The following is a 12,007-nucleotide window of genomic DNA, read 5'->3' as shown; positions in this document are numbered from 1 at the left end:
AGTCTACCTTTTGAAGGTACGCACGAGGACGGCGTACCAGTTTCAGGACAGGATCTTTCTCCTCCCTTCTCCAACTGCATTTCCTACTTCCTCCTGGCGTGGTCCCAATTGACATCAGACATCTGGGTCCTATGGACGGCGAAACAAGGATACAGCCTCCAATTTGTTTCATCCCTGCCTTCCCATCTCCCAACCCAGTCCCTCTTCAGGGACCCCTCTGATAAGCAAGTCCTCTTACAAGAGGTGCAGTCTCTCTTCGCCGCAGGAGCAATAGAGGAGGTACCACCAGACAAGAGGGGAAAAGGGTTTTACTCCCGCTGCTTTCTGATCCCCAAGTCCAAGGGAGGCCTCAGGCCCATCCTAGACCTGCGAGGCCTCAACAAGTTTATGGTCAAGCTGAAGTTCCGCATGGTCTCCCTGGGGACTATTATCCTGTCCTTGGATCCTGGAGACTGGTATGCTGCCCTCGATATGAAGGACGTTTACTTCCATATAGCCATCTTCCCTCCACACAGGAGGTATCTTCCCTTTGTAGCCAGTCACCAACACTTCCAATTCACGGTCCTCCCCTTTGGTCTCTCTACAGCCCCGAGGGTGCTTACGAAGTGCATGGCCGTCGTCGCCGCCCACCTCCGCTGGCGGCAGATCCATGTATTCCCGTATCTGGACGACTGGCTCGTCAAGGGAACCTCCCAGACTCAGGTCAGTCAGCATGTGAACATAATCACGGACCTATTCTCTTGGTTGGGGCTGCTCCTCAATGCCGAAAAGTCCACACTGGTTCCCACACAAAGGCTGGACTTCAAAGGACAACCCTGGACTCCACTCGAGCCAGAGCCTACCTACCTCAGCCACGCTTCCAGACACTGACGGCAATCATTCGAGGTCTGCAGAACTCCCCGGTCACCTCGGCTCGCACGTGCCTCGGCCTACTAGGCCACATGGCCACCTGCACTTATGTGACCAAATATGCCAGGCTCCGCCTCCGGCCCCTTCAAATGTGGCTCAACTCGGCCTACCGTCCGGGCAGGGACCCAACAGACACTCTAGTGACCGTTCCTCCGAGCACCTTACGCTCCCTTGACTGGTGGCTGATTCCCTCCCTGGTGTGTGCAGGGCTACCGTTTCATCCACCACAGCCCTCGCTGTCCCTAAAGACAGATGCGTCATCTCTTGGTTGGGGGGCTCACCTCGGTCACCTTCGCACCCAGGGCCTTTGGACATCACAGGAGCTGTCACTCCACATAAACGTACGGGAGCTGAGAGCAGTCCGCCTCGCATGCCAGACGTTTCAGCAACACCTTCATGGCCGTTGTGTCTCAGTGTTTATGGACAACACAACGGCCATGTATTATATCAACAAACAGGGAGGGACTCGCTCTTCTCCCCTGTGTCAAGAGGCCATTCGACTCTGGGACTTCTGTATAGCCCATTTGATAGACCTGGTAGCATCCTTTCTCCCAGGGGTTCGGAACACTCTACCAGATCAGCTGAGCAGATCCTTCCTCTGTCACGAATGGTCGATAAGACCGGACGTTATTCATTCGGTCTTCCAGAGGTGGGGCTTTCCCCTCATAGACCTGTTCACCTCTCACATGAACAGGAAATGCCAAGCGTTCTGCTCCTTCCAGGGTCTTTTGCCGGGATCGATCACGGACGCATTCCTCTTGCCATGGGAGCACCATCTGCTCTATGCCTTTCCACCATTCCCTCTGGTTCACAAGGTCCTAATAAAACTCTGCAGGGACAGGGCGCATCTGATCCTGATCGCCCCAGCGTGGTCCAGACAACACTGGTACACCACACTGCTCAATCTGTCCCTGGACAACCCGATTACCCTACCTCTCCTTCCAGACCTCATAACACAGGACCACAGCAGTCTTCACCACCCGGACCTGCAGGCCCTTCACCTCATGGCATGGTTCCTGCATGGCTACACAGATCAGAGTTACGCTGTTCCGCTCCGGTACAGCATGTTCTCCTAAGCAGCAGAAAGCCTTCCACTTGGTCTATGTACCTGGCCAAGTGGAAATGTTTCTCCTGCTGGTGTGCAATGCAGAATGTTGCTCCTCCTGAGGTCTTGATCCCCGCTGTTTTAGGCTACCTCTGGTCTCTTAAGCAACAGGGCCTGGCGATATCTTCTCTGAGGGTGCACTTGGTGGCTATCTCTACATTCCATCCTGGAGAAAGTGGCCACTCCATGTTTTCCCACCCCTTAGTTTCTAGATTTCTTAAGGGCCTGGAGCGCATCTACCCCCCAGTACGCCGCCCTGCCCCCACCTGGGACCTCAATTTAGTCCTAAGCAGACTTATGCATCCACCCTTTGAGCCATTGGCGACAGTCTTCCTGGTGGCCATTACATCGGCCAGAAGGGTCTCCGAACTCCGGGCGCTTACGGTGGACCCACCGTATACTGTCTTCCACAAGGACAAGGTACAGTTGCGACCTCATCCGGCATTCCTCCCTAAGGTAGTGTCGGCTTTCCATTCCAACCAGGACATCTTCCTCCTGGTCTTTCCGAAGCCTCACTCTTCTCGACGGGAGCAACAGTTACACTCCTTAGATGTCCGTAGGGTGCTCACTTTTTATATCGAGCAGACAAAGCCCTTCCGGAAATCTCCCCAGCTGTTCGTGGCAGTAGCTGAACGGATGAAAGGTCTACCCATCTCCTCCCAGACGATCTCCTCCTGAGTAACGGCGTGCATACGCATGTGCTATGACCTGGCTCGTGTCCCCTCGGGCCATCTCACGGTGCATTCTACCAGAGCTCAGGCTTCGTCAGCTGCCTTCCTGGCCCACGTGCCTATCCAGGAGCTATGTTGTGCAGCGACCTGGTCATTGGTCCACACCTTTGCTTCGCACTATGCTCCAGTCCAACAGTCTAGAGATGATGCAGCCTTTGGCTCAGCAGTTCTGCACGCTGCCACATCTCACTCTGACCCCTCCACCTAAGTAAGGCTTGGGAATCACCTAACTGGAATGCATATGAGCAATCACTCGAAGAAGAAAAGACGGTTACTCACCTTTGTAACTGTTGTTCTTCGAGATGCGTTGCTCATATCCATTCCAAACCCACCCTCCTTCTCCACTGTTGGAGTAGCCAGCAAGAAGGAACTGAAGGGTGGCCAGGTCGGCTGGGGTATATATACGGTGCCATAGTGGTGCCACTCCAGGGGGCGCCCAGCCAACCCACCAAGTGTTGCTAGGGTAAAAAAGTCTTCTGACAAACGTGCACACAGCGCACGCACACCTAACTGGAATGGATATGAGCAACACATCTCGAAGAACAACAGTTACAAAGATGAGTAACCGTCTTTTATTACATAATCACCTGACTCCAGGTGCTAGTGATTTAATAAAATCATAAGAGCTGACAACACTGAAACGGTCCCTTTTTAATAATGAATAATTAATGGTTAAAAATGGCATCCAGAAATCTCTCTTCAATCTCTGGGTAATGTGAGCAAATTATAAGAGTGCAAGTAGAGGGATAAACCTAGAGGTTTAAGCTTTACAGAGTGCTTCTTCAAGCAAAACTCCCATGAATTCAAAGAAGGTCTGAGTCAGGGTCGCCCAGAGGATTCAGGGGGCCCGGGGTCTTCAGCGGTGGGGGGCCCCTGCTTCGGCAGTAATTCAGCAGCAGGGGGTCTTTCCGCTCCAGGACCCGCCGCCAAAGTGCCCTGAAGACCCGCGGCGGGGGCCCCCCACCGCCTAATTACTGCCAAAGACCTGGCGGCGAGTCCCACTTTGGTGGTAATTCGGCAGTAGGGGGGCGGAAGGATGCCCCCCACTGCCGAAGACCCAGAGCGGAAGAAGCTCCAGGGGCCCAGGCCCCGTGAGAGTTTTCTAGGGCCCCCAGAGTGAGTGAAGGACCCTGCTCCAGGGGCCCCGAAAAATTCTCCTGGGGGCCCCTGCGGGGCCTGGGGCAAATTACCCCACTTTCCCCCCCCACAGGCGGCCCTGGTCTGAGTTAGAATTAAGGGAAGGTCTACACTTAAAATGTTGCAGATGGGAAGGCTTCCCCTATCAGAGCAGGGACTCCACTCCTGGAGAAGCAGTAGCTAGTTGGCAGGAGAAGCCCTTCTAACGACATAGTGCTGTCCATACCATGGGTTAGGTCAATATAACTGCATCACTTGGGGTGTGGATTTTTTACATTCCTGAGCAACGTAGTTATACCAACCTAATTTCCTAGGGTAGACCCAGCCCAAGTGAGTGCTTCAGGCATTGTTACAGAGCCTGAGTCTTAAGAAGTTGATGAAGTTGCTCAGTGAAGAAAAGGAAATGATCTAGCAGTATCCTAGTGACATGCTACCCATTATCAAGTATTTATGGTGTACATCTTAGCAGCCATCCAGCATCATTGTAATGCTGCTGTGGTGTAGCTGTGTCAGTCCCAGGAATTAAAGAGACAAGGTGTGTGATGTAAATATCGTTTACTGGACCAAGTTCTCTTGGTGGGAGAGACAAGTTTTCTGTTCCACCAAGATAAGTTGGTCCAATAAAAGATGTTATCCTACTCTCCTTGTCTGTCTAATATAGTATCATTGCACTTTGCTTAGTTGGTAAATCAGAAATGGAACAGCTTTTCAGTTCATTCTAATCAGTTACGGCAAATGACATTTCTTCAGCTTATTACCTAGGAGAGCTTTATCCTGAATATAGAAGAGCTCACATCCAGCTCCTGTTGCAGTCAAAGGAAAGATTCTCCATGAGAGGTGGGTCAAGGCCTAAATCAGTTTGCTGAAAAAAATACGTCGCTATATAATTTACCTGATTTCTGTCAAATTCATTCATGGCATCTTTAACTCCCTTGAGATAGTTAACACCCATAATCCAGGTGAAGCGTGGTACAAATCCAGTGTAGCCTTTAGGTGAAGAGAAGAGAGCACATTTATTGCTTGAGAATACACCAGTACACACTGTATGGGGCTCAACAATATACAAGCAGGCAAATTTTAGGCAAATTCAGATTTTTTTTAAACCATCTCTAGATTAAATTTAAAATCAGATATTTCACACCCATTGGTCATTTTGAAACATGTTTTTTTTCATTATCCCAGGGAAAATGCTGTGAGCTGGATGGGCCTCTTTATATATGACCTCCATATAATGGGAACAGAAATACGGTTTCTTCATAACCAAAAGCACTAGGACTGGTATGTCATAGTGGAATACATAGTCAAGTATAAGAAAAATGAAGTCCCTCTTTCATTCCTCATGTTCCTTTTCCCCTCCAGCAACTCCTCACTGAGGATCAGAGAAGAAAGAAGCTAGAAAGGGGGGAAAAAGGCAAAACAAGGAAAGAATAAAAAAAAAAAGAATTCAGAATCTCCTCCTCCCATAGATAAAGGCTCCCTTTGGAGGCAAGGTAATTCTGCTCCATAAACCTTCAGCTATTGGAGCCAGGGATGTACCTCATCCACTCCAGACCGATAAGACTGTACTTTCTTTTCTGCCCCCACCCAGAAGAGATTAAGAGGAGATAACTTTCTGGTGCAGTCACCCCACATGGCCTTGTAAAGTAGGCACCAACCCTCTGGCTCAGCCTTTCCAAGTGCCAGGCACCTCATCATAGGTCTGTAACGTCTCCAGGAGGGAGCAGAGAAACAAATAATGTGGTGTATGTGCACTTTGCAACCCTTTTTATGAACGTAGGCCTCATACCCCTGCCTGAGGGAAAGCAACTCTCCTTCACATGTTTCATGGATTAGGTAACAGTCACTCCAGGCACAGCTGAAAACCAAACCCCACAGTCTCTGCCAATCTGACCCGGGGGGAAATTTCTTCCTGATCCTAAATATGGCGAGCAGTTAGACTCTGAGCATATGGGCGAGATCCAGCAACCACAGACTTGGGAAAGAATTCTTTGTAATAACTCAGAGCCCGCCCCATCTAGTGTTCCATCACCAGCTGTGAGAAATACTTGCTACTAGCAGTCACAGATCAGCTACATGCCATTCTAGGCTGGCTCATCATTCCAACCCTCCATAAACATGCCAAGCTCAGTCTTGAAGCCAGTTAGGTTTTTTGCCCCCATTACTCCCCTTGAGAGGCTGTTCCAGAACTTCACTGCTTGGATGGTTAGAAACCTTCACCTAATTTCAAGCCTGAACATATTGATGGCCAGTTTACATCCATTTGTTCTTGTGTCAGCATTGGCCCTTAACTTAAGTAATTCTTCCTCCTCCCTGATATTTAACCTTCTGATGTATTTATAGAGAGCAATCATATCTCCCCTCAGGCTAAACAAGCCAAGCTCTTTGAGTCGCCTCTCAAAAGCTAGGTGTAATGGGGCGGTCACCCCACTCTGGCTCAGAAAGGGTTAAAAGTCAGCCCTTGGAGAGGGCTGGGGCTGAGAGACAATCAGGAAAAGGCTGGGAGGCAGCCAGTCAGGGCCAGGCTGGGCCCTATAAAAGGGCTGCAGGGCCAGAAGGCTGTCAGTCGCTCTCCAGCCTTGGAGAGAGATGGACCTGGCTGCCTGAAAGAGCAAGGGTACCTTGGACAGCACAGTGCTGGGGAAGGGCAGGAGAAGCTGGGGGAGCTCCAGCCTGGCAAGGCCCCCAGGCACAGGCCTGGCTGTCAGGGCTGTAAGAAGTATTAGGGCTGTGGGGAGGCAGCCAGGGAAGGAAGAGGCAACAGGTCGAACCCCCTAGCCGATGATGAGTGACCACTTCAGACTGCAGTTTGCCCCTAAGGGAAGGGGCTAGATGAAGACTGGCAGTGGGTCACTGAGGCGAGGTAGGTTTAGGGGATTGGAGTTCCCTGGGGAGAGGAGATTCCTGTGTGTGGAGGTACTACTGGGGGGCAGTACCCAGGAAAAAGGGCACCGTGGGCGGGTGACGGACGAGGGCCTAAAGTACTGTGGTGGACACTAAGAGGTAGGTACTGGTAGGGAGACACTGGCCAGCAGGAGGCACTCCAAGGCTGGGATGAGCTAATTCCTGAGGTAACCAGCAGGAGATGCCGTGGCAGTGGATGCACACTATGTTACAGTAGGTTTTCCATTCCTTGGATCATCCTAGTAGCCCTTCTCTGCATCTGCTGCAGTTCGAATTCATATTTATTAAACATGGGAGACCAGAATTGCATGTGCTATTCCAGAGGAGGTCTCACCAGTGCCTTTTATAATGGCAATAACCACTTTCCTATCTTTACTGGAAATGCCTGGCCTGATGCATTAGCCTTTTTCACAGCCATATCACATTGGCAGCTCATAGTCATTCTGTGATCAACCAGTACAACCTGGTCTTTCTTCTTTTCTGTTGCTTCCAACTGATAAGTCACCAGCTTATAGCAGCATTTCTTGGTGTTAGTCCCCAAGTGCATGAAATTGCACTCTGAACTATTAAATTTCATCCCATTTCTATTACTCTAGTTTTCAAGGTCACTCAGATCTACTTGTATGGTATTCTGGGCCTCCCTCATATTGGCAATACTTCCCAACTTTGGGTCATCCACTCATTTTATTAGCACACTCCTATTCTTTGTGCCAAGGTCATTAATAAAAATGTTAAATAAGATCGGTCCCAACACTGATCTATGAGGAACTCCACTAGAAACCTCCCTCCAGACTGACTGGGGCCAAGCTAACTGGAGCCCTCCCCCCATCCTGGCATGCTCGGCCTCTGTCCCTGGCAGCCGAGCCTGGGCAGGGAGCGGGCCGCCACTGACTCTGAGCCAGGCTCTCAGGCAGAACCAGCTCCGTTCTGCTCTCTGCCCGGCTGCCAGGACAGTAGCCGAACGTGCAGGGGGGAGATGCCGGGGGAAGATGCAGGGAGAGAAGGACTGAGCCCCTCTCCCCCACAGTAATGTGGGGCAAGGATAGTGCTGCAGCCCCAGGCTGGGTTCAGGGTGGGGGATCACTGGGCAGGGGAGACATGTACAGTGGTCACATGCTTCCTGCCCCCAATATAAGGAGTCGTATATGCTAGAGGTAGGTAAGGATGGCCAGGCTGTAGCCACCAGAGAGAATAGAACCAGGAATAATTCCACACAGCTCCAAGTTTCAAAACAATGCCGGGTCTTCAACGGGGAAACTGTGGAAGATAATTTTCAAGATCCAGCAGGTCCAAGGGAATGGTGAGATGCACGGGACACACCTGCAGATGGCAGCTCGGCCCAACCTGTAAGAAAATCAAGGTTGTCCACAAAGAGTTCTCCAGCCACCCAAGGAAGACAGATGATCCTTCTTGGGGATTCAATATTCAGAAGAATCAAAAGAATGTTCTACTAAGGACAGGCGGACAACAGGACAATGTGCTGCATTCCCAGGGTTAGGCACAAGATATCACATTAAGGTTCGATAGGCTTTTGAAGTCAATGGGAAAAGTTCCACTGGTGATGGTTCAAAGTAGCAGTAATGACACTGCATCACAGCATATCCCATAGATCATAGATGCTATCAGAAAACTTGGAAGCGTGGATGTCTAAGGCTAAGCCATCTTCTCTTTAGATCCTTTCTGTCCCATGCAAAAAAGACAGAATGCAGAAGATTCTGAAAGTGAACCACTGGTAAGTGGTGTAGGGTGGAGCATTTTGGTTTTGTGGAACATTGGCCCAGCTGCTATGAGGAGAAGGGGCTGTATAGTTTGGATGGTTTCCACCTCAGTAGAAGGGTGACATATCACCCCAGAAATAGGCTGGCTAGAGTAGTCAGGTGCATGTTACACTAATAACAAAAGGGAAAGGTAAAAAGAGGGAAGATATAAGCACTGAGCAGCACAAAATCAAGATATTGAGAACAAAATTAATCAAGGAACCACAGGATATGAAGAGAAAAAATTCTTTAATGGCCTATAGACCAATGCTAGGAGCCTGAATAACAAACAAGAAGCACTGGAAGTCCTCATTTATAAGCATAAATTTGATCTACTTAGTATTCCTAAACCCTGGTGGGATGATTCACACTATTGGAATGTTAAAATCAATGGTTATAACCTATTTTGGAAAGAGCAAGTGGGCAAACGGGGAGGGGGAGTGGCACTCTTCAAAAGTAGCATGTCCTGTTTCTGAGTGATGGATAACTTGGAAGAAAATTATCTTGACTGTTTAAGGATCAATATGCTAACAGATAAAGCGCAAGATGGGGTATTAGCTGGTGTCTACTACAGACCACCTAATCACACAAGGGAACAGGATGACTGGCTCCTTATACACCTTTTTATAATGGGCAAGAAAAAAAGGTAAAAACAATTATGAGCCATATCAGCTGAGAGGAAAAATTTAATCAGAAAAATGTGACTGATAATTAGGAATTGTTTATGAAGACTTTGCTAGATGCCTCAAAAGCTACTGTCCCACAACTGAGGAAGAAGGCTGTGCTGGTTAAAAAACTCTGCTGGTTTAGAGAGGATGTGAAGGCAGCTATAAAAATAATGTATAACAAGTGGAAGAAAGAGGAATTTGATAGTAATAAATATAAATCAGAAACCATGAACTGTAGAGAACTGATAAAGAAAACAAAGGGTCACAGGAAGAAATCTATGGCCAACAGAGTTAAAGAAATTCAGGAGTTTTTCGAGTATATTAGGAACAAAAAAATCCTAAAAATGATATTGGTCCAGTACTAGCTGGAAATGGTAGAATTATCAATAATAATGCAGAAAAGACAGATGTGTTCACTAAATATTTCTGTTCTGTATTTGAGAAAAAACAACAGATGATGGAACCATATCATATGATAACATTGTTTCCATTTCTCTAGAGTCTGAGGAGGATGTTAAAGAGAAGCTACTAAAGTTGGATATTTTAAAAATCAGCAGGTCTGGATAACATCCATCCAAGGGTTTAAAAAAAGCTGGCTCAGGAGCTTGTTGGTCCGTTAATGTTGATTTTCAATACATTTCGGAACAACAGGAAAAATCCAGAAGAGTAGAAGAAAGCTAATATTGTGCTAATAAATTAAAAAGATGCATGAGATGACACAGGTAACTATAGGCCTGTTGGTCTGACATCGATCCCAGGCAAGATAATGAAGTGGATGATATAGGACTTGGTCAATAAAAAGAGTTAAAGGCAGATAATATAATTAATGCTACTTATCATGGGTTTATGGAGAATAGAGCCTGTCAAACTAACTCGATATCTTTTTTTTGATGAGATGACAACTTTGGCTGATAAAGGTAATAGTGCTGATGTAATGTACTCAGACTTCCATAAGGCGTTTGACTTGGTACAGCATGACATTTTGATTTACAAACTTAGAACAATATAAAATTAACCTGGCACACATTAAATAGATTCAAAACTGGCTAACTGATAGATCTAAAAATGTAATTGTAAATGAGGAATCATCATCAGAAAGATGTGTTTTAATGGGGTCCTGAAGGGATCAGATTTTGACCATATATTATTTAACATTTTTATTAAGGACCTAGAAGAAACCATAAATTCTTCTTCGAGATGTGTTGCTCATATCGATTCCAATTAGATGTACATGCACTGCATGCACGATCGTCGGAAGATTTTTACCCTAGCAACACTTGGTGGGTCGGCTGAGTGGCACCCTTATGGGGCTGGATATATGCCCCTGACGACCCAGTGCCCCTTCAGTTCCTTCTTACCACCCATGACAGTCGTTGGAACTGTGGAGCATGACTTAGCTGATCTCCACTTCCCTAGCATTCACTTTAGTACCAGTTAATAGTTTCTGATTACACTGGTCTACAATTTTTGAGAAGTCGTCTGCTTCAGAGATAAAATGTGATATTTATTATGTATTTTGATGTGCTGAATTCAAATATGACAATTAAAACAACTGATTGGCTACTGTTTCTAAGATATTTAAGTTTTTACATTTTATGTCTATGTATATTGTGTATATAGTAGAGTTTTAATCATAAATTGTAAACCTAGGTCTTTTCATGTGTTTATGCTTGCTTTACATGATAATATTTCACCTGTCCTGTTTATGTAACACTTTAAAAATCAGCAGAAGGGTTATATAAATAAAATTTATTATGAAACAAAAGGCAAAAAACTATTATGTACATAGTTTAGTCCTATTCAGTGTCTACTCAGCGCTTCTTGGCTTGTCTCTTGTATTCATTAAATAGAGCATCTCTTGTCACTGTCCAGCAATAGTCTGCAAGCATTGATGGGCTCCATTTGCCCTGATAGCCTGCCAGGAGATTCCACTGCTGTAGTCTGGAGCCCAACAGCTCTGCCTTACTCTTGGGTAGTTCCAAATCCCTGACAAGGTCATTCAGTTCACCTTGTGTTATGAGGTGTGGTTCAGAGGAGGAGGATGGGAGAAAATGTGGGTCCTGTGACATTGATGGTTCAGGACCAGAAGTTTCATCCTCTTCCTCTTCCTTGTCTAACTCAAGTGAGAATGATTCTGGTGCATCAGGAACCGGCAGTCCTTCTCCGGGGATACTGGGCGTATAGCTGATGGAATGTTTGGATAATGCACAGTCCACTTTTTCTTCTTTGACACACCTTTCCCAACTGGAGGCACCATGCAGAAGTAACAATTGCTGGTATGATCTGTTGGCTCTCTCCAAATCATTGGCACTGCAAAAGGCATAGATTTCCTTTTCCTGTTCAACCACTGGCGAAGATTTGTTGCACAATTGTTGCAGCATATGTGTGGGGCCCACCTCTTGTCCTGATCTCCAATTTTGCAGCCAAAATAAAGGTGATAGGCTTTCTTAACCATAGTGGTTATACTGCGCTTTTGTGATGCAAAAGTCACTTCACCACAAACATAGCAGAAGTTATCTGCACTGTTCACACAAGTACGAGGCATCTCTGCTCACTTTGGCTAAACAGAAATGTGTCCCTTTGCAAAATCAAACACTGACAAATAAGAGAGCACGACACTGTATGATTTCTAGAGCTGATATAGGGCAATTTGTTCAGCAGAGTGATGTAAGCTTCGTTATGATTGCATCATCCATGACTTCTAGGAATAACATGATGCAATTCATATCATGTATGATGCAATACCAGCTTCAGATTGCATCATTAATTGTTTTGCCTAAAAAAGCAAGTACTGTCCAA

At 46.9% G+C, this 12,007-nt stretch overlaps 1 protein-coding gene across 1 annotated transcript in view; it reads right to left on the bottom strand.

Annotated features, from left to right (window-relative positions):
• Window positions 1-12,007, bottom strand: part of FAM166A (family with sequence similarity 166 member A) — a 58,387-nt gene that overhangs the window by 17,156 nt on the left and 29,224 nt on the right. Inside the window, exon 5 of the mRNA XM_030535399.1 lies at window positions 4,775-4,869. Within this exon, the coding sequence (XP_030391259.1) occupies window positions 4,775-4,869 (95 nt within the window). The remainder of the gene's footprint in view (window positions 1-4,774; window positions 4,870-12,007) is intronic.

Source organism: Gopherus evgoodei, chromosome 16 (genome assembly GCF_007399415.2).
Source record: "Gopherus evgoodei ecotype Sinaloan lineage chromosome 16, rGopEvg1_v1.p, whole genome shotgun sequence".
Lineage (NCBI taxonomy): Eukaryota > Metazoa > Chordata > Testudines > Testudinidae > Gopherus > Gopherus evgoodei.
The sequence above is the reverse complement of the archived record's forward strand: the minus strand, read 5'-3'. Positions and strand labels throughout refer to the sequence as shown.